Here is a 23697-nt window from a genome sequence, read left to right as displayed (position 1 = left end):
GGGAGAGCAGATGCAGTGTGCGCAGGTGGACCGGGATGTGCCCAACTTCTGCTGCTCACCCACTCCCCATTTCGCTTCCTCACACAAGAAGTTAGCTTCCCCAGGCACTGCAGCACAACAGCCTTCAGAGCTGCTTTACTCGTGGTAGCAGCAGCCACTACAGCGTGCTTCTGTGGTACTTGTAGCTGTATTTCTGCTTTGCAGATGTAACAATAAAATATCTTTCCTTTTCACAATCTCATGTGCCATGTGCTCAGCTACTTCCCAGCTGTAGAGTGAATGCAAAATCATTAGAAGATCAGAACACAAAGTACCTTTGTTTTAAAAACACTATTGAAAATATAATTGAGCTCTCACGCTTTAAAGAACATGAATTGAGCATAAGGCTGTTGTGCTGTATTGTGAACACGTTCACATTTTTAAGTGGATACTGAAGAGAATCTTTTGATGTTGCCTATTTCCTTGGGATTGATAATTAGAACAACAGAACAAAGAGCTCAAGGAAATACCTACTCGATTCTAAAGACCACCACTGACAAAAACAAATATCCACACAGTGGGACAATAAATATTGTGATGGGAAAAAGCAAAATCCCCTAAAACTGTTCAATGTCAAATTTTTGACAAATATAACGAGTCGGTTCATTTTCAAAAGCTGCAAATCACTACCTCTGACAAGTGCCATAATATTCCTACATACTATTTTCTTTAAACTTCAGCATGTACCACACTTGGTACCATTTATAGCTGAACTCACTACTGACTCCAGATCTTTCTGCAAATAAGTGACGTAACCAAAGGCACCTGGATATAATTAAACTTCTCCCCCCTCCTCTGCAGTCAGCATGAGGCCCATAACACCATTTCCAAGAAAGCAAGACTGAGGTGTGACTGAAGGAGGCATCCAGAGCATCGACTGCTCTCACTTCTACATGGAGAGATTACGCTGTCAGCCTACATAAGAAATTAAGGCACAGAAGATTTAAACTCCCTATGTATTAGTAGAGCAGCAGTTAAAATGACATGTAAATGAACAGCGAGTGAGTTCAGCTGTAAGGGGTATTAGCCACCTGCTTCCAAACCGATTCTTTATGTTAGAAATTAATATTAAAGACAGCATTTTAACACCCTCTTTCCTTCACCTTCCCCCTCCAAAGACAACCTTCTGCTCTGTTTTGCAGATGAGCTCCATGGATACTGCGTGGACCAGGACCAAGGACAAGGTTTGCAGTTTATACTATTTAGATTGTTAACTGCAAGGCCAAGGTTTAAATAAAGACTTCCCAGGAGCTCACCACAAAAAGACAGAAAACTGAGGGTTGTCACTATATATGGACAACAGAAAACAGCCAAATGTGAGCGTTATAGAGTTATCAAGATTGAAAAAGACTGCTAAGATCATCCGTCCCAACCTTCAACCCATTACACCACCATACCCACCAAACCAAGCCTTCAGGAACTACCAGTCATAACCACCCCAGCTAGCTACTAAAGCTGTCCGCCCCAGAGGAACTCGCACTGCGTAGGGATTTGCATATCCATTAAAAAAATATGTTTGTTTATAGAAAAAGTTTTTAAAGCATAATTATTAAAGAAAACGCTACATAAGCCTGTTCCAGGCAAGCAAGCTCGTTGCACACACCAGTCCCAATTCAGCTACACAGAAAATTCACTCAGCTCCAATTGCAGGACCCTGGCCCTCCACTAGGTCAGCATCTGAACGACTCTGGGAAGCACACTAAGCCCAGCTCTTGCTTCATGTGCACAGCTGTACTGCAAGGACTCAAATAAAGCATGAATGCTGATGAAGGCAGAAGAACGAACACCTTGGAGTTGGCCAGCTTAAGGCCCTATGTAAGGTACAAGCAGGTCTGGTGAAACTTCACTCATTGTAAATTCCTCATTGGCAATTCCTTCCTCAACGCCTTGCATTAAAAACTCATCCGAGCTGTGCATTGAAAAGAATAAATCTATAGCATCACTGCACATACGTGTGCATCACTGACATCTGCACTGTAAACAGAGTATAATTTATAACCAACTACAGTTTTCTAAAATGCTTACAATCAGCCATGTGTAATCAATGTTCATTAGTAAAAGCTATTAAAGGAAGTAATCAAACCATAAATCTCTTATGATTTGAAACATGTGGGAAGGATTGTGTCCTGCACTCCTGCACAGAGGGGGAACAGTCAGCCCCACACAGCTGGGTACTGCTCTGAACCTCCACTGATAAAAACTCTCAAGGACAGATCATAAACTTTTACAGCAAATTCCCTCTTCTAGAATTCAAAAGAAAGCTTTTTTTTTTCTTCTCATTTTTTGTTTAGACCTATTTTAGAAGACAAAAATAATGATCTTATGCCACTACATTAGAAGCAATTTCTAAGCTATCACCCAGGCAGGACTTTTTTCCCAAGTCCTCACTGAAAGGGGGGAGCAGAAGATGAAGACCTAATCCTGAACTCTCCATTCCTATCAATGCTATGCAAAAAGCCAAACAACTACGTGGCTACTAGACTACAGATCCAAATAGCTGCTGCCGTGGTATTTCCTTATAAGGTATTTTCAAGTAACCCACTTCATAATTGGATTAAAAACAAAGGGCAGACAAGCTGCATGCCAAGAGCTGGCATCACCCTTACCTACAGCACAGGGACATCTCCTGCGTTCTGCTCTCCTCAACATTCAGCATAACTGGGCTTCAAACTAAGCACCAGGAACTCGTGGGGTGGACACGGTTACTTTGAAAGATATCTGAGAGAAGACTGAACTCATTGCTGCAACCCAGCTCCAGGGTTTATCTACAAGGAATGCCTTCACCAAGGCTGAGTGCTGACATATCCAGCATTACTTGCATTAGGCATTTTAATTGCCATACTGTGTAGACTGTGTAGAGTCTAGAGTTAGTGTTACAGTTACATTAGTGTTATAAACATGGCTATTAAGAATAGTTCTGCTGGAAAAGACCTACGAGGATCATCCAGTCCAACTGCCTGCCCCCTTCAGAGCTAACCAGAAGTTTAGTCATTCTGTTAAGGGCATTATCCATTATCTAAATGCCTTTGAATAATGACAGGCAGGCACAGGGCATCAACCACTGTCTATAAGATATTACTTATGTTTTCTTCTGTGGGTAACACAGCTGAATGCTTCGGTCCTGCCCTTATGTCGCAGCCCAGACTTTCCAGTCATCCTTCATCAGCTCCAGGTTGAGCAGCAGGAACAGGACACAAACTCTTACTCCTGTCTGGAATCCCACTCTGGAAATTTTCAAAGTCCCATTTTCAGTGTCTGGTTCCTCTGAGATTTTATTCTACAGGGTATTTTTAGACAAGCTCAATATTTTACTGTGTGGAGGCCAGCTACATTTAGCTATATTCTCAGTCCTGTGAGGACTGCACTGCTATCTGCATGAATTTAAGCTCCTTTATATTCTTCTGCAGCCCCTTGATGATCAAGAACATGGGAATATTTTCCCAAATACTTTGGACACTCAGAAAAAACAATCTGACACAGTTTATTCATTTGAAAAACTCTCCATTACCAAGAGCAGCTAGTTTCTTGTAGCCATAGCTTTGCTTCTTCACCACATTCACTAGCTTGCAATTTTCATCTCATATTACATCCTGTCACTTTTTCCAGTACATTCTAACATTTGCCACTTGTTCCTCATTGCTGACTTGTTGCCAAGCTTGTCTCTCCTTTTATTTACTGTTTATGAAAACAGTGGGGCATGGGGATAGCCATTAGTTACATCTGGGCACATTTGTTCTCTGCTTGTAAAAACCTCGGGCTTCTGCAGGATTTCTCAGTGTTCTATCTTTATTTCAGAGGAACCAGAACTGCCTGTTCTCTTACTGTCCTTGATTGTTCTCAGCCTCTGGAAAAGAAACAGAAAACGTGAATAGCAAACTGCAGAATCCTGTCTTTTTGCAGAGAGGTGAAGATCACAGAATCACAGGGGTTGGACCTCTGAGGTCATCAAGTCCAACCTCCCTGCTAAAGCAGGTTCAGTCAGAGTTCTCCACTACTATCAAGGAATAGATCTAGGAACTTCAATAAGGACTCAGCCAGTGCCCTCTGATGTTTATTCTACATTCTGGTTAACAGTTCCTGGGAAGTGGCAGTCTATCTGTTGACTTTAGAGACAGCCTTGAAAACTCACTTTGGCACAATCTAGTTTTTATATGATTAATAGTACTGAGATGAACCTCACCCTTACAGGGATCAGAAAGACAGCCATAATTTATTTTGTTTATTTTGTGTGAAGAGTTTTAAGAAACATTGGGAAATATTCTTTCAAAGAGCTGCTTCAGATAACAGGTAAAGTGCAGGGACCAGGTGGCATCCATGAAAGAGAAAGACGTACCCATGCATACCTCGTAATGAAGCTGAAGGCTGCGCCCTAATGAACCCTCACACCCTAACATGCATCAGGCCTTGCTGTTCATTTATATTTTGCACCACTGAGGACCCTGTTAGCAAGTGCAAACCTATTCAAGAAAGTAAAGCCAAAAAAAAAGTTCAACTTCTCTTCGAGTTTTTTAACAAAGTAATTATTGCATCTTTTTTTTCCTGGAGAATTTAGTAGCAAAATACCAAATTATTTGATTGCAATACAGCACTGCAAGAGCTGTTACAGTCTCATTACGCAGGTAAATTCCATTTCCAGCTCTATCAGGCAGATTTGAAACCAGCCCCCAGTGCTTTCAGCCCATTTGTACATACAACAGGGAGAGGTGTGCTGATTAAGAAAATCTGGACTTCTGCAGCAGAGCTACTGAATGCACTTCCATAGTACATTGTGCATATCTTGATTTATTCCTTTGTGTGACAGCTTAATTTTAGGCTTCCGGTGTTGTCTAGAATGCCCCAACAGTCTCTCAATAGCTCCTTTAATGCTGGAAGCTATTAATCTGGGTTTTGCAAGCCTTCCTTTGTCTCCAGCCTCAAGTCTTACTGCATTTTTGTTACTTATTAAAAATAGCTGGCAGCATTGTCACATTAGTAGGATTACTCTAGTTTAAAAAGGAAATTAGGTCAGTTATTCTATTCACGCTCAATCTTCAACTCACATTATTGTTACAGTTCTCTTGCATCCTACAAAATGGTGAGTTTCCTGTGGAAAATACAGATGTATGCAGCTGTCTGCTTCACCCCACAGTCAAACACAAAGCACTGAAATGAGTATGGTGGGGCAAGGGACCCACCATTTGCTACTCATCTCTGCTGATAGGAACCTCTTGGCCATAGCAGGAACGAGACTGACAGTGCTTAATAGATGCTCCATTAGCTGTTGGCAATGGCAGAGAAATAAATTGGGCTGTTAATACTTTACTTTTTAGGTGCTCTTTAAATATCAACTTCAAAAACTGTTTTGGAGTCATCTTTGCCCAAGCACCTCGGAATACCCCTTCCCTACCTTACCTGAAATAAGGGCTCATATGAAGCAGCCACTGCAGGGAAATGCTCACAGCCAGCCATCAGGCTACTAAACCTTCCTGACCAGAGGTCAAGGAGAAAAGGAGTGACAGTGCCCTATGCAGCAGTAAGTCTTGAAAGCTACTGAAACACCAGGCACGCAGCAGGCAATCAGCAGCTCCTACGCTCTCTGCAACAGGCTGGAGGCAGAGTACAAAGGCCCAGCTGCAGTGACCAGCAGCACAAGTGCTCACAAGACGAAAGGTCGGTGGAAGAGGTCTCTACTCCTTCCATCCTCAGCTTTTGGAGTCCTGATTTGCTCTTGGCCTCTGATTGCTTTCACTACAGTTACTATGTAGAACAGAAGTTCAGAAATGCTAACTGTTCATTTAGGCAGGGGAGTCGGCTGTGCATTCCTAGACAGTGCCTTTAATCACACGCAGCTCCCTGCAATAACTCTGGCACTGAGCTCTTCAGTCTCTCACTTTAACAAGAACTTCTATTCTGCCTTCCTCATGCCACAGAACCCTTTTCAGTACAAGGACAAAATCGACCTCTAGGTGACAGCACACTGAAACAAGGCAGGGAAAGAATGATTCCTCTCCTAGTTCTCTGACAATACATCCTCTCCAAACCACGCTCACACTAACCCACTGAGGCAGCAGAATTAACGTGTAGGAAAACATAGGCAGCTAGCTGTCTGCATCTAGGAAGAATAACTGAAAGCCAGTAGTGTATTTTTTCCTTTCCTCTCAGCTTCAAGCTATCTACAGTTAACAAAGAGATTGCAAGTTCTGCATATTAGATCACAGTCCAGAAAAGGAGAGCAGGATAAATGCATGCTGTGCAGGGTTCTGCTTTCTCCAGCATAATGTGGTGCCACAACTCCATCTTCAGCTTCCTTAGTTTACATTTTGCCTTTCCATGCTTATTCATACACACAGATATTGCTGAGGAAGACTGAATCACCAGGAAGCCTGTGGTCACTAAAGGGACATTCATGCTGCTGCAGATCCACCTCCACAAAAAAAGATATGGAAAAGCCTCAGGAATCGTTACAAACATCCTTGTGGTTCCCTATTGGGTACTTTTTAGCAGATGATAGAAAGAAAATGTTATACATTTAAAAATGTATATACACACATGCACACACTAAGAATTCAGAGAACCACACAGCACATTCAGACTGTCCCATTCCTTTGGGTTATCTTAAAAGCAAGTGTCTAGGTTAATTCACCAGCAGCTCTCTTCTCTCCACCTCCTTCAGGCAGCGTTGTTATATACAGGCACAGGAGCATTGTTAGGGATGTCCCTGTGAACGTCACTAAGCTGGGACAGACAACTTTTAGATGAAGGTTTTTCTTTATTTCTCATTGTTTTTTTGTTGTTTCCTTTTTGTTTGTTTGCTTTGGTTTGGTTTCCAGGATTCTCTGCACACAGGAGGCAACTGCACATTCCTTAGCTGTGAGAGCTGCATTCTGTAATAAGGTTGGTACTTCAATGTTTCTCAAAGAGAAACATGTCAATTTTTAAAGAAATGGCAGTAGCAGTGAGCAACACCTAAGTCAAGATGAACTTCTCACTTGTACAGCGCATGATGCGTCAGCAAGTATACATTATCTGCTAACACCACAAAGCACAACTAAGGAGCAGAAGCAAGTTCTGATGACCCTGTTGAGTTCACATTGGTAAATGAAATGAAAGATGCCAACTGCAGATCAGGCAACCTAACAATGTACGTTTGTGTTTGCCAGCATCTTTGTTTGTTTGTTTTTCTTAATTGCTCCAGGTCAAGCAAAGTGAAATCTTCATTGAATAAGAAGCACTTATTTAGCATTGATAAATGTCAGTCCTCAGCTTTAAGGACTTCAAGAACCAAGGATAATGGTCAATAGGGACAATAACTCAAATTATTTAAATAACCCCACATCGAACTCCTGTTTTGTAGCAGCATACTATAATCCTAGCATTTTCCTCATCAACAAGAACACACTGCAGACAAACACTGTGAGCAATGAATGTGGAAAAGGACACGCCACCCGGCCACTTACTGCATGGGCAGCTTTGCTGCTTGTGTCCAGGATGCTCAGCTGCTCCCCCACACAAGCAAGGAATGACATATTTTGCAGAGTTCAGATATTCTTTACCTTGTAGCAAACATTGCTCTCAGGGAAGAAAAGGTAGCAGCATCTTCTTTCAAAGCCTTCAGCTCATTTCGCAGCTTCATCATCGTCTCCGTAACCATAGCTTTCTCATTTTCATACTTGCTTTTTAAGTTGGCAAGAGCTACCTCTGCAGTCTATCATTTACCAAGAAGAACAGAAACATAGCAGTTAATGGAACACTTCACCCCTTCACATAATTAAGCATTTACTTAGTATTGGGATGTTAAACTTCTGGTCAACTTCTCTTGAACAGATTAAACAAAATTTCATCTTTGAGCACTGGAAACAGATGGGATATAGGGGGGCTCCTGCTCCCACCAACATGCATCAGCACCTAGGAAGTTATGCAGTATGCATTTAGTAATGCCTAGCTCTAACTACTGAAATGAAAGTAGGCATTACATACTTCAACACAAAGAACAAAAATGTCTAGCATGTCTACATTTACACACATCCATCCATAACTTGCACTTAGAGCATTTTGATCATCTTACGTTATGGGATAACTTTATGTTAAAATACAGTAAAAAAGGAAGCTGACAGTACATATTTATTTCTTACACAATGCTGTACTCGTATTACTTCAGAGGAGACAACAAAGCATGTCACAGTGCCTTAGCACTGCCTTAGTGCCTTATTTTCACCACTGCCCTGCAAATCTGTATGACACAGTCCAAGCACCAAAGACTGATTTTACCTTTCAACCTTGTTATTGTTACCACATTCTTGTATCGCATCCTCATCTTGGAAAACTTTATTTTACTTTGCAATTTAAGGGAGGACATAAGCTTAAGAACTCTAGAATTCTTTCAAATAGAAAATAAGTTCTTTCTTCATTTTATGTTTCTTACATTAAACATAATCTGATATGATTCACATTAGGTAGCTTCAATCTATACCTAAAAAACAATTCTCATGAGTATGTGACAGCCAAAAGCCAGTTACAGCTCCAGTGCTCAGCTTCACAGTAGTGCAGCTGTGTACCTCACCTAAAACAGCTTGCCTCTTCTCAGCCTGCTTCCCTACAGATATCAGGAAGAAAAGCTCCACTGAACTTAAGAAACAGCAGTATGTCCTCAAAGATAAACTCTGCTGTATTTATGACCTGATATATATATATAACCATCCCATCTGTAAGACCCACTAACCTGTTTGTTGGCCTTGAGCACAGTTCTCAGAGTTGCTATCTGCTCTCTCTTGGTGCTCAGCAAGGACTTCAACTTCAGGATTTCTTCCATGAGAGCTTCCTTGTCTTTGTCCACCACTGGCCCAAGTTCTTGAGTAGCAACACGCTGCCTGGACAACTCAGTTGTTCTGTCCACAGCAGCTTGCAGGTGTTTGATCTGATCGCGGATTATAGCTATCAAGTTGTAAATGTTCATCGGTTCCTTCCGAGGATCCGACACGGGAGATGGCAGAGATGACACTGGAGATGGGCTGCTGTCACCGCTTCCATTCTCTGCCTTCCCTAGATCAATCGTTAACAGCCCTTTGGAGAGAAGAATAGGAGACCTCCTTCCCTTGGCCTCTGGACTACTGCGTCCTCCTTTGCCTTCTTTGTAGTAATCCAGCATCACCCTGTTTGGAGTTTCATTGTTGCACATGCAGACATGGTGGTATAAATTGGCCAGCTCCTCACTGAAGGTGACTAGTTCATCTTGGGCCACACTGAGACTGCCCTGCGTTTCTCCAGCAACATCACTGACTTTCTTCAGCTCCTTTTCCAGCCTGGCCACTTGCTCTCTATCATGCCTGCTGGATTTTTCTAACGACGCAATCTTTTCCGTAAGAGCTTGGCTCTCGGTCTCATATCTGTTCTTCTCTTCCTCATACTTAGACTCACATTCTTTGTATTTGGCCTTAAGATTTTTAAGTTCTTCTTTTAGGTCAGTAATCTCTGCCACAGCCACTTTGTATTTGCACTCCAGGATCTCTGGTCCATTGATGTCAACTTCGTAGTAATCTCCATCTTCATGGCTGTCTCGGTCCTTCTCGTTGTCCAGGGCAGACTGGCGCTCCTTGCTGACCTGGAGTTTCTTCATTGCGTTCAGGTTTTCAGTAAGCCTGCCAACTTTCTCATGCTGCTCTGAGAGGGCCCCCCGGGTGTTTTCCAGCTGTTTCTGTGATTCCTGTAGCGTCGTTAACAAATTCACTTTTTCTCTTTCCATCTGAAACACATGAACAGAGACAACCACGTCAAGGAAACCTTTTCACTTAAGTGGCTTCATTTTAAGAGACAGCAACTTAGGCCGAGGTCCACATGGTTACAGAAACCTGATCACATGCACATTATTGAAAAGGCTATTTCATGTACTCAAAAAGAAGAAGAAAAAAAAAAGAAAAAGACCCAAGGAACTATTCTGAGCTGCGTTTCTCCCCAAATATCTTATTTTCATTCTAAAATGGGCATTTCTTTGTAAAAATATGCTCACAGCTGAAGATAAGCTAAAATTTACTGTTATAATACAAATTTTCAAGTAAATATAAGACAGCAAGCAGTTAGTCAACAGTGGGAGCTTGGAGTTCCATCAAAATATTTTCTAAATTGGCCTAAGAGAAAGTTATCACAAACATAGGACAGTCCAGAATGCAAAGCCTCAGAAATACTGAAAGTTTTGAAGATTCTCCTCAGAAAGTTCTCATTTTGAAAGAAATCCATTTTTCCACAATGGTTCTTTCTAATAGGGCTCTTAAAAAAAATAAATACAAAATGACCTTAAAACTCTTCTCAGCAACAGAAATATGTACTTGGTTTCATGCTCTGCAGCCTCCCAAAAGAACATACATAACACAGAAATGCTTGGCACCAATTAAAAACCTGTAATTTTAGAAATAATTACAGAAAACAGATATGGTTGTGCAAAACTCCTTTTGATGAAAGTGCCTGGAATAGCTATCCATTCATTAACAAAATACTTACACTATTAAGTTTCTCGCTACAAGTAACGTAGAGGACACAGCATGTATTGCATTCTGACATTCCACCAAACAAAACATGACCAAATTTAGCTTCTTTTAATAATAATTTAAAAATACCAGAATATGGATTTTACGCTGCCAAACATTTAACATCCTCAAATTCTAAAGCATAGGTGTCCAACCAGCTAGTTTATGTTTTTGTTGCCTTCTTTTATGTTTTAATCAAAAATGTATTAAAAAAAGATTTTGTCACTTGTCTACATTAATTATATTACGTATTTTATATGCAGCCCAAAACAATACCTCTTCACCCAGCGCAGGCCAGACAAGCCAAAAGCTCGGACAGCTGTGTTCTAAAGCAACTAAAGACTTCAGAAATACAATTCATACTGTAAGGTGTCCCCCTAAAATACTGAGAAGACTGAAATTCCAATCTGAATGAACTCTAGCACTTATTTGTAAGTACATAGTTGTTTAGAGAACATGCTTACCTGCACAAGCTGTTGTTTCAGCTTCTGGATTTCAGAAATGTTTAATTCACTGAGAAGATCTGAAACCAGACTTGGTGCTGGAGGGAAGCCTTCATTTTTCTTGGGGGTTGATGTATTGTTCTTGCCATTGCTGTGTTTGGTCAGGCAATTTTGTTCAAATCCATTCATGATTTCGTCATTATTGGGCTCCGTGGCTTCATCACTGAACTTCAGACCGTCCAAAGAGATGTTCAGGTGACTGTTGTACATGGAGTCATTGATGTTCATATAGTGAGACAGCTCCTTACGAAGGTTGTTCTTCTGCTCTCGCTCCGTCTTCAGCGTCTCCAAGGCCTCTTCCAGCTGACGTTCAGAGATCTCCTTCAGCCGGATGGCATCTTCCAGCTGGCTGTTGAGAAACTCTGTTTCCTCCTCAAGTCTTTTGATTTCATGTTTCAGACCTTCAAACTCCACCTGAAAATACACAAACAGGGGAACAAACTGCTAATGAAAACGTCTGCCTGCAAAGCACCAAGTATTTTTACTTCTGGATGTTTGATTTCACTGAACGTGGTGAGAAGGAAGTAATTCTTTCTCTGAGGTCCCACTGCTGCACTGTCGTGCTGCTGCTGCAATCACTGCCTGCTTACCTTCACACACATCATAGAATAAAATTCCTAAGCAAACTGTCAACTGAGTTGATTGACTCCACCTTAATTAAGATAGCTGAAAGGTGCAGTGTGTGATACAGAGGCATCACAAAACAGGCTTTCCTAGCACATTATGGAAACCTTTCTTATGTTTGATTAACAGATTCCCTGATCAGCCTTCCCACAAACTTTGCCTCAACGTTTCTGAAACAGAGTCCCCCAAAACTATGCTTCTGATTCTCTCCTGCATTGCTTTTCATGTATGTCAATGCTCAATCCCACTGGTGGGACACACCTAGCAATCCAACTCTGCTTTTATACATTCAAAATACAATGTTCTATTATTTCTGCCATCGTTGTTTCAGCAGCACATCATTGTCAGGGCTACAACTCAGACAGTTAAATGACATCTTACAGGATGCTGTAAGTTTTTACCTGTAAGACTGCATTATTTTTAAACCTCTCTTGCACTGAAATTATGAACACAAACAAAGTGTGAGCTTTTGAATCTCTTGAAAAAAAGAAAAGATTGAAGGATATCCTTCCTTACCTTGAACAAAGAAACCATGCTAAATTATATGACTACTTTTTGCTAGCTATAAAAGAAACTTCAGGTGCCAATATGCACAAGTGCTGAAACACACCATTTAAAAAACAGGATCCAATCATGCTAATTCAGTCTGGCAACTAAAGCCTGGGAAAACGTGATGGATTCTTCTAGTTATGCCAGTGGAGTTATTAAAGCTTAATAAAATTCATCAAGTAGGATAATGACAAGGTATGAAACGAAATATTGGACTGCCATGTAAAAAATTAACTGAGCTCAAATATCTAAGACTGCCGAATATTTTTAAAGGTTCCAGAATACCAAAAGTAGTCAGTAATTACTAGCAACTGACAAGATAGCATCTGAGGTTAAATCTGGCTCAACCCAGAGAAACAGCATTTTTGAATCTCATTATTTTAGAATGTGAACACAGAGCTGGGAACTTTCACCTGCTTCTCCTAAAAGGATAGATGAGACAAAAATAGTAAAAATTAAAAGCAACAACCTGTACAGACCTGAATTTATCAGATCGCTATCTCTTCTAGTCTGCGTGTAGAGCACAATTCCTCCTTCATCCCTACCACACGATGTCAGAGCACCCCAGTAAGCTTAATTAGACCAAATATATGCAGGTGAGAACAGGCACAACCTGGAACCTTCTTTTGGGCACAGTGAGGTCAAAGAGGTAAACACTGACAAAGGTTCACATGGAAATAAGTGAAGTACATTCAGCCTTGCTTGGTAGAGCAGCTTTCAATCAGAACACAGGAGGAGAATTAATTAAAAAAAAAACAACCAACAAGCAAAGCTTTTACTAAGTGCTCACCACAACAGATTGTATTAAAACTACAGCTGACCTCAAAATCCTTTCATTTCAGGAATACTATACTGGTCTCTCAACTGAACAGTGAGTTTTGCTTAAACAGTGGGATGAACAGGGACCTGAAGCATAAAAACAGTGAAACGGGCCAAAGACTATGTTTAATTTAATTATCTCCAGAAATGATAACTGAGGGAAATTCCTGAATTGTTCCAAAAATGCAGTTTTCTTTTCCAAGATTACAAAGATAGCCCAGCCACGACTTCTCAGATAAGGTCTGACAGCACAGAGTAACCATATCTGTAGTTCACATTTAATGAAAGCAGCCAGAAGAGAAGAACAGAACTGGTCAAGTAACGCAAGCACTGAGCAGCAATATAAATCTATGTTCAGAAATACATCCAGTTACAGACATGGTAGAGGAGAATGGATAGTAAGCACTGAAAGAAAAGTGCAAAGAAAAGATTGAACCAAGTAACAAAGCGCAGCTGGAAAAATTCTACTTCCAAGAAAGAGAAAGAAGGCCATGGAAGGACTTGGACCTCAAAATAAAGCAACATGGCCTCAACAACTATGCAGAAACAGTCAGAAAAAGCTTCAACACTTTTGGAACAACTCTTTGTACTGAAGTTTTTGAGTTTGTAGTCTCAAAAATAATATACATATGGAAAAGAAGTGTCTGTTCAAACAAGGAGACGGAACCAAGCTGCAACACAGGAATTAACCAGTGCTATGAGAGCAATGCTCACTATTTTGAAACACTTGCCTGATTTTGCTTCAGGACAGACACTTGTTTCTGGAGACAGATGTTTTCTTCTTCAAGCTCAGTGTAGTCTTGCAGCAAACGGGCTTCTCGGAATTTATATTCCTTAATATCATCTCGCAGGCGGGCCCTTTGGATCTCCACATTCTGATTGGCCTGGAAAAGCAAACCCCAAAGTGAGGGTGATTTGGTCTGCCACAAAAACATTTCAAATGGTCATTTTTCCTTATGTGCATTAATCAGTTAGATTCTATTCAAACAGAAACTCTTCCCCCAGTCCATAAAATTACAGAAAACCCAGTTACAGTAGCTAGATTTTGTTTTCTTACCTCTCTTACAGAGTCTCACTCCACCTTCAACTCAAAAGTTAACAAGCAAGCAGGTAAATCAGCATTCACACCAATGTTGTCTCACTGACTGTAAGCAGCAGAGGACATTTTGCCAGACTGGAAGTCAACACCTGCCTCCATCAACACTTAAACGAGAAGGGGTTTTCACAAGAGAAGGAGATGCAGATAACTCCAGACAATTCAATTATTTAGGTTACAGTCCACATAAATTCAGATTCCCTTAGTGTTCTCTATGTTGTTAGAAATAAGAAAGTCAGCAATAGTACCTACAGAAATGGATAAATTAAGGTCCAAGTCCCCTTGTGAGTGTGCTGCAGGAACACACAGAAATAAAGCATAGGTATCAGCTGGCACTGACAGAGAACTATAAGGTAAACGGAACGTTTGTGGTGGGAGCACATGCCAAGACCTGTACCTGGCATGTTCTGAACACAGCCTCAGAACTACCTGCAACTGTAAGACAAATTAGTTTACTCTCATGTCAGATAAACATTAGACTATATAAACTTGCCTGCTTATTTTTAGCAACAAAGAAAAGAGCAACACTGAGAAGCAAAAATAAACATTAATCACTGAAAGGAGACGCTAGAGTACAATAATGCAAGTGAGACACTGCCAAGCGTGCATCACATTTCTCTACTGATTCTCAACCACAGCAGTGCATAATCCAGACAGTTCCTCCAGTACAGATGTTTTTTGCTTTGTGGTTAGAGAATGTTACTGCAAAGCCTAGGCCAAGACTCACCCTGTGATTCCACCTGGAAGCTTCCTGGCAGATTCCCTCAGCTTCTAGCAAAAAAAAAAAAAAAAAAGCTGGAGTCTAATGAAACCTGAACTGCACAGTCTAGGTTTGGAACCAAAGCTGCAGAATTATTTACCCAATTAAACGTTCCTGAAGTTTCCAAGTTTCTGTGAGCAGGTACTGGCTCTACATTGGCCCAAATTCAGAGCTACAGCAAACCACACCGTGGTAGCTAAAGGCTACGGACTGACATGAATTCATGTCCTAAATTCCTCTTTGAGAGCTGAGACCTCTCACCTTTGGCAGAAAGAGCCCCCAGCCCGATAATCCCAACTGTTGAACTGTTAAGACTGCAAAAGACCTTCACATCAGTCCAAGTTTCACACAAACTAGGAGCTCTGTAATTCTCCCAATTCCTGAGCAAGGGAAACGAAAGTGGCAGACCTCCCACAGAGCTTCTCTCCCCAACCACCATTCAGGTTGCTTAGCTTCTGTTTGTCCGTGGATGACCTGATCTTTGCAGAGGTCAATGCCTGGAGAAATTATTGGAGCCATTCTTGTTTGGATAAAGAAGGGTTTTTGTGCAATCCTGTCCGTTTAATTCAGAGCAGCATTAAGAGCTCATTATTTAATGTGAAAGTATTGTGCTTTGTCTAGCACATTAAAAAAAAGAAAAAAAATCACTGTTTCAGTATATACAGGAAGGACAGATTTAAAAATAACTCCCTCGTTTCCTGAGCACAGAAGGAAGATATAACCAAGATTAATTGTCTGTTTAGCTCACTGTACCTTCCCTCTGCTCTTAGCATTTTCTTGTCAGATAAATGTGCACGCTTACAAGCAGCAAGGTTAAATCAGTGCAATGCTATTTCACATTATAGTGAAGACTTCTTTTTAAACAGCCAAACAGTATTCACGTATTTAAAGACAGACACGTGTACATTGCACATCTTCTCACAAGTGCTGTTTTACATTCTTCAAGTACACAGAAAAGGTGAGATGACCTAGAGATAAGTTTAAACCAGAACCTTTCTGTGATTACAGCATTTCTTGCTGCTGCAGTGCCTTGGTGAATCCCTCCTTCCTCCTGTGCCCCAAACAATACAAGTTAGGAGAAAAGAGGGAGCTGGAACACAAGGGCATGCCTGGCTAGGCTCCTGGATATACAAAAAGTCATATCTCCACACTAAGCAATGAATACAGCATTTACAAAGCACCACTATCACTATGTGGATGCTGATGGCCATAAAGCTCTGCTGAGTGTCTGCCCACCTGGCAAAGCCCCTTAGCTAGTTAATCCAGAGAATATTCTCCATACACAAAAGTCTCCCCCCTAGATCCTGAAGTGATGACACCCAAAGCTATACACCACCCTGATCCTGCTGCTAGAAAGCCTGTCTTTGGCATTTTCTTCTTCTCAGCTTTGACTCAGAGAAGGCCTCTCAGTGGGGCCCTTAAATCAGCTCAATGGGCCTGCTTAAATCTGGCAAGGGCAAACTAAAGCCAGAACCAGCTAGAGGCAGAGAAATGCCAAGGCTGTCTCACCTGACTACATGTTCTTTGCTTCCAGCCATACATGCAACTCTGTTACCTTATCCAGCATGGATTCTGTACACAGAACTGGTGTGCTCCTCTTCAAACACTGCCAGGAAAGCTAAGATGCTCTCAGAGCATTTTAGATCTACACGCTTTAAAGAACCTATAGAAAATGTTTTTGCTGTCTTGTTTATAGAAGCACACTGGGAAAAAAAAACAGATATTAGACTAAACTTGTAGTTGAGACTCCTCTGCTCTTTTGCTTCAATTCATAAGGTGACATGGAATATCTGCTAAAAAGCTGCTAAACCTCATAGGCCTTGGTGTTATTACTGACAGAGGCTGATGCAAACAGGGAAAGGAAAGAGAAAGGCAGAGCACTGCGGTCACTCAGAAGCAGAACAGCATTTCAAGGGTTTTCAAAAGTGAAGCCAAGCTTTAATCCCTTTTCATAAAGAAAAAATTACCAAGCCAAGAAAAGCCTCAAGAAAGATGACTCATATCCCACTCAAAGCCTCACTTCCCAGGTGCCTCTCAGGAGTACCATTTCACTTTGGAATTAGGAATAAAAAAATCCTACAGTGGTAGCTGCGGACTAAAGTACCCAAGAAGCTCAAAGCCCATCAGGACACCACTTGCCTCCTGTGATCTCACAGGAATTTGAACTATGAACAGAGGCTGCTGAGGCAGCTCTGCCCTGCTACATATCTCAGAAGCTCAACACAAGCCTCCTAAATACAGACTGAGAACACATGTGTTGGCTTTCTGGGTTGTTCTGCAACTCATGGTAAGAGAGCTCACAGCAGATGGATAAATAGATCTCTTTTGAGGTTTATCCACACTTGGTCCAGTTGTACCAGCCTTATGTATTAGGAGTTACTTTGGTGAGTGAACCTGACCCGATTCACCCTTCCAAGCAGAAGTTGCTGGTTTTTGTTTTATTTGGGCTAGGAGAGAGGCTCTGAAGAGCTGATTCACATGAGACATGCTGAGACTTTCCAAGCACAAACAGGCTGAACTCTATGAAAAATATCCTGCAAGGAACAAAAATCACGAGTGTTAAGAAAGAACAGATGGAATAGGTGTAACTCACAACACATCTACCCTCCCATGGAAAGCAGACAAATAAAGGACAGTAGCTAAGAAAGCACGCCACTCTCTGAAATACTAATGGAAGACAGCTATACTGAAACCGCAGTAGCAAAAATGCACAAGTACCAAACTTGTCCTCTTATAACATCCCCACGATGAAGCATCTTAGCATGGGCATGCCTGAGACCTTCTTTAGCCGTGATTAGTAGGGTGGTGCCTCAGCACTAATGCACTTAGCTCAAGATTTATTCATTTTTTTGCAAACCATTACACAAAGCTTTGTAAAGTTGTGACACTAAGGATGGGTTTATTGCAACATTGAGGAAATGCCCTGCCACAGAACTTCTTCTCTGCACAATACTAGAGAAACCTGAGTTTAGTCTGCTACCACAGTGTGTCCTGGGGCAGTCTGATTCTCTCAGAGCTTCTCCGTCAGCACCCAGCCTTGCTGCAGCACGCATGTCCTGTTACTTAGCATGCAGTTTGCTACCAACCTGCTCAAAGCACTGCACACGATCCAAGCCCTGCCCAGCTGGGTAACAGGAGGGTTAATGTCTGTGGTTGGTGGCCCAGGGCATCTCAGCTCTGGGCCCCAGCTCAGCATGGGAACTTGGCTGGAAAACACTGGCCCAAAGTTAATGATAGCAGTATGAATGGCGCTGTGTAACATTATTATTACAGTCTCCCCCTTCCTGCACTGGACTGCTTGCTAAGAGCAGTTAAACTCCAGCTGCTTTTCAAATCTCAAATCTAAATGCTTGGCAGCTTTCCATGTCCTTCACTGCCACAAAGAATGTGCTTAACTCTTTGGAGGCCAGCTAGCAGTCTGGGGAGCTGTCACCTCCATGCTGCAGAAGGGCCAGTGAGGCTTAGCCTAGCTCTGAGGAAGAGCTGGAGAGCACAAACACCAGAGCAGGCCCACAGCTCGACACAGGAGTCCTGGCAGTGTCAGGAGGCAGTGCAGAAGCCACGGGAACACTAATGTGGGCCCATGGCTCCTCACTGGGCCCTGAGGTATCTCTTATTCCTCACCCAGTTCAAATACAGCTAAGCATTTTCATAATAAACTTCTAGTTCAATGATAACTTCTAATGCTTGTCTCCTCGACCAAGTTATTTCTGCTTTCAGATTTCAGCCTTCTGTCAACCACGATGATCAGTGGCCAAAACACTCCTGCTTCCATGGCACTGGCGGGCTGCTCCATGCTCTGTGCCGCTCACACCTACAGCACACCAGCGGCAAGCTGGCCTCATCAGAAACATCCACAAACCACATACTTTCAATAATCCAAAGCACGAGCTTCTCCTGTTAATTAAAGCCTTCCCTCCTCTGTTACAAGGTCTGTAGGAGGCTTGTTTCTGTTCTTACTCATGACTCTTACTCCAATATTAAAGGCTGGCTTTAGAGTTTCCATTAGCTGTTCCCAGCAGTGACACTCTATCGGGCAGATTCATACCAGCACACTGCAGCATCATGTCAGAAGTCTATGCGACTTCAGCAATGGATTCCACAGATCTGTCAGACTTGAAACAATTCACAATTAAAATAACATTAACAAAACTTTGATGTTAATTCAGCTAGTTCAGCTGATCAAAAGACTAGAGGATCCCTGCCGTCTTAATTTGGCCACAGTTAATTTATATGTAAAGTATGAGATAAAAGCTTAGGCTAAATTTATACTCCTGATATTAGTGGCCTACTTTCACAGTGCCACACCTCCTGGATGTGGAAATTGCTTACTTCACACTACCTAATCCCTGAGATACAATCACTACAAAATCACTATAGCTCAGAGCTCCATCACTTCTCCAAACAGCTTTAATGAAGTAAATCCCAAAGGAGTTATTAATCTAAATTAATGATACCACTTTATAAGCAGCAAAGGTAATATGAAAGATTTTGCTCACATGTGGGTTATGGAAGTGGTACTCCTTTATATAAAGCACAACAAAATAAAGGAAAATGTGGTAATATTATAGAATACCTACAGAGGCCTTAAGGGTAAAGTATACGAGTTACCTCTTGCTCTTGGAAGCAGCAGCCTTGTCCCTGCTCTATGGAGCATCAGAAGCACTCAAGCTTTCAGCAGCAAGGAGCTGTGCCACCGATGGATACAGTAAGCTTTATACTGCAATTCTGGAGAAAAGCATTTTCTTAACCCTTCTTTTTCCTGTGCAGCACGTGCTAACAGCACAGTCCCACTGGGCTTTGGCCATGGTCGTCATCTGGCCTCAGGATCCTTCAGCATTCCCAGATCAAAGTATTCAGGCACAAGGATTACACAAATGTCTCTAGTGCATTTATTTTTATCTTATGTTTTTTAAACCACGGGCAGAACTTCTGGCAAGAGAAGGACCAAATGAACGCAGAAGACAAGCAAGGATGACGCTGAGGGATCAGCATACACATAACCTTCGCTGCTGCTGCGTTGCAGCCTGCGTTTTTGATTTCCAAGTGATAAACTATGAGTTAGAAGCAGCAGGACACAGGCAGCTCAGATATTCTTTCGGCAGTCCTCTTTACCACTTAGCAGGGCAGACTTTAATAACATTTAGATGACTTAATACAATTACTTCACATGTCTAATTTATGAAGTCTCCTTCCCTTTTCTCAGTTGAGCTTCAAACAGTGCATCACAGCTAGCTTGTATTTTACAGAAATAAACAGATGTGGGGACACAGCAATTAGATCTTCAAACAATGACTAAATGCTGTTTCCAGAGATTTCTTTCGTCCCTCTCAGTTGTTATCTTACAGCTACAGAAGGCATCAAAAAGCCCAAAGCACCACCAGGTCAGTCATTCTGAATGTATTTAAGCCACAGCAGCCTCTTCCTGGCAGGACACATTTCAGATGGAGCAGCAGAATACAGTATGCTCAAGTGTTATCCCTGGAATTGGCAAGATACTGTTTGGCCTATGACCAACTCACAAACTGCGCTCTGTGCCTGTTATATGGTCACTGACCCATAATCAGCCTTTGGCCACATAAGAGTGATACTTATCACTTCTATAGATCTTCCTATAAAAAGGATTATTTTCCTAACATGCAGTTTGATAAATCAAACTAAAACTATACTGCATAAAAACCTACGGGTGTGCGAACCGTAACAGTCCCTTTGCCACAAAGAAAGCTCTGTTCTTTGACCCTGTGCTGGTTTCTCCTCCCACAAGAGCTTTTGTCCAAGAAGTAGAGGAACTCAAATGGCTGGGATCAAATAGCTCTGTTAGAATAACCACCAGAAACATACTGTAGTAAGACACAAAAAGTGCAAGTTTCCATTCTTCTTTACTCGATTCTCTACTTAAAGGCAAAATACCATGACAGCAGACCATTCTTAGAAGCAGATGTCTGTGCCTGTGCTGACACTGCCAATTTTATTGCTAGTAACTCAAACTGACCCAATAAATACTGCTCCTGGAGCTACTGTCTGTTTGCACATTGGCCACAGAACTGCAACGGTACGATCTTCCTTAGCTATTCTCAAAAACTAGATCCAAACCACTAATTTAACATGTTGAAATTGGTCATTTGTTTTTCAGTTCCTACAGCTGGGATAACAGAAAACCAAGGATACCTCTCCTGCTTCCAGACCTAAGCTACCTCACACAGAAAAGCAACTTGGATTTCAGTGCTTGAGACTTCTCAGTAGCTGGTAGTTCAGATCAGTATTTTTCCTTCACACTTAGCTACATCAGAAACAGCTCAGATCAGTATGAATCTGACACACAGAGGGCAGGCAGCTTTGGGTCAAGGCCAATGCTAACTGCCCGGCGTTTGTCTCGCTTGCTCTTTCAGAACAGCAGAAGACAGCTCCCTGCAGGCACAAATGCTAACAAGGAGTAGGGGTTAATGAGGTAGCCACACTTACTAACGAAATAGAAGAGAAAATCAGTTGCTGCTGTTTAAAAATCTGTCCCCCCTTTGCCAATGACCTGCTGGGCACGGGTGGGGAGCTGGGAGGTACGTGTGATGCATCACCATCCTGAACTTATTTCACCTAAAAAAAAGCCAAAACGTCATACCAGTAAAGTACATCCAAACTAAACTTGAAAACCAAAACACAGGGTAAAAAAAGGAACAGATACATTTGTCGGGGCAGCAGGAGTACAGCAATGCTATTTATAGTACTGCAGGCACATTCCCTGGTCAGTGCTTTGTGCTTCTGCCTGAACCACGTTCTCTCACAAGCCATGCTCTTAAAACCAACTGTATGTGACCTGAAAATAAATCCCGAGTCAATTCATCAACTGCAAAACTACCGGATTAAACCACGGATGTTTTTTTCCCCAAGCACACTATAGTACAGCTTTGAGGTACAGAGTAGTAAGAGCTCTTATTATCAAAAAAAGCCAATCTGACCCAAACAAATCTTGCTTGGAAATACTGCCAAAAGCCACCTACTTTAATGGAAGCAGTGCCAAGCACAGGGAGGACAAAGCAACCTCCCTGCTTCTGCATCCTAAAATTATGCTACCATCAAACCCCAGCGGAAATTTTCACTCTCCATGGAAAAAAGAACAAGCTTCTTTAATTAACGTTTTGTAAAGCAACTTCAAGCCATTGTTCCACTGATTAGAGCACTTCCAGCTACTCCCTTGATTGTGCTTATTGATTTTTGATCTGTTAGGAGATTACAGCTGTGTATACCAGACTTTTTCCCTCCACTGCTGCTGGCCTGAAGCCCCGGGCAAACCCAAGGTCATAACGAAGGTCACAAGGAGCCACAACAACAGAGAAGAGCTCAGCCTGCTATTACTGCAGTGCTGATGGGCACGGAGCAATTTAATTACACTACAACAATGAGGAGATCCCTGGCAAGCCACTACCAGGTAAATTCCCAAACAATAGACTATGCTGGAATCTGCCAATTAAACTGAAAAGCATATCACACAGTTATGTAGTGTCAGAAGAACCTATGTAATCATTTCTTTAAAACCTGAAATTGAAGATATACAGCGCTCAAATGGAGCCTTCCAACTCCTGATTTTCAGCATCATTTGTGAGTCTCTAGGCAGCAGCCATTACAGCAAGAGAAATGCTGCTGTTAACATCCTTCTGCTGAATATATCAGTGGGCAACAACAATAGCAGAATCACAAGCAGATGCCTCCTTGAATACGTGCGAAGCACATCAACTGGATTTCCACGATTCCTCTTCTACACAATGGATTTTTGTTCTGTTTCAAACTGATGTAAAATGGCACACGACTACTTTTTTGTAAAAAACAAAAACACTGAATTGTCATAATTATTTTTTAATAAAAGAGGAAGATGTCAGTATAAAAATCAATATCAATGAAAATCAAAAGGTGGGAAGAGAACAGCTGCCACCTGAAGGCACATGCAGTGTGCCGGGCCAACACAGCAGCGTGCTGCTCTCATGCTGCTCGCACTGCACTGACCTTCCTGCACAGAACAAGGCAGGCAATGGCTGTGCCCACTTGCCCAGACGTCCCTGCCTGGGGCTCCAGCCACAGAAGAAAGAGGATGGATAAAAACACAAACCAAACAAATAAAAAAAAATCACTGTGACTCTTTGAATCTTTCATACATTAAAGGATAAGAAATCCAGTCCTGCACACCTCATTTCATGCATTCAGGTTGCTCCAAAGAAGCGTCACCATTTTGCCTTCAGAAATGGAGTTTTACCTGTTTACTAACAGCTACTTTTACACTTGGAGCATGTTCAGCTGATATCCAGCTACACGTCTCACTTCAGAGCAGACCCGTTAGCTTTGTTTTAGCATTATTTAAACATGCATCTGTATTCTCAGTTCTAAAAAACAGTAAAAAAATCAAAGAATGATACTCTATACACATATTACTTAGAGCACTATATCTGGGCTCAGAAGGGACCTAAAACTCACAGGTGGGAAGTCAGCCCTGCAAGAGGGAGACAGTTCCACGTGCATAGCAGGGCCAGAGAACCGCACTGTCTACATTATCCCTCAGTTTGATACACATTTTCTTATTAATGACTAATCAGGAAAATACGGCGTATAATGCAAGAAAATGAAAGACAAGTAAATTTCTTCAATGTCAATTTCAGAAAGATACTTTGTTTTATATCCTTGAAGAAATAAAACCCTACATATGTTACTGAGAACTCATATTTCTTCAGAGATGCTATTTAGCGCACTGACATTACTTGTACATCAGCTATTTTTCGTAACTAATGCAGACAAACACACAAAAAATGTATTTCCTCCTTGAGTTTA

The 23697-nt window shown here is 41.7% G+C and overlaps 1 protein-coding gene across 3 annotated transcripts in view; it reads right to left on the bottom strand.

Annotated features, from left to right (window-relative positions):
• BICD2 (BICD cargo adaptor 2) overlaps nt 1–23697 on the bottom strand; it is a 79637-nt gene that overhangs the window by 7932 nt on the left and 48008 nt on the right. For all 3 annotated transcript variants that reach the window (XM_042880256.1, XM_042880254.1, XM_042880255.1), the window contains exons 3-6: nt 13762–13914; nt 11000–11452; nt 8738–9757; nt 7572–7723 (exon numbers count right to left, since the gene is read on the bottom strand). In XM_042880256.1, coding sequence (XP_042736190.1) covers nt 7572–7723; nt 8738–9757; nt 11000–11452; nt 13762–13914 — 1778 coding nt within the window. The remainder of the gene's footprint in view (nt 1–7571; nt 7724–8737; nt 9758–10999; nt 11453–13761; nt 13915–23697) is intronic.

This window comes from Lagopus leucura, unplaced genomic scaffold (assembly GCF_019238085.1).
Source record: "Lagopus leucura isolate 7727_CA_CO unplaced genomic scaffold, USGS_WTPT01 Super-Scaffold_100026, whole genome shotgun sequence".
Lineage (NCBI taxonomy): Eukaryota > Metazoa > Chordata > Aves > Galliformes > Phasianidae > Lagopus > Lagopus leucura.
Note: the sequence above shows the minus strand (reverse complement) of the source record. Positions and strands in the feature narration are given on the sequence as shown.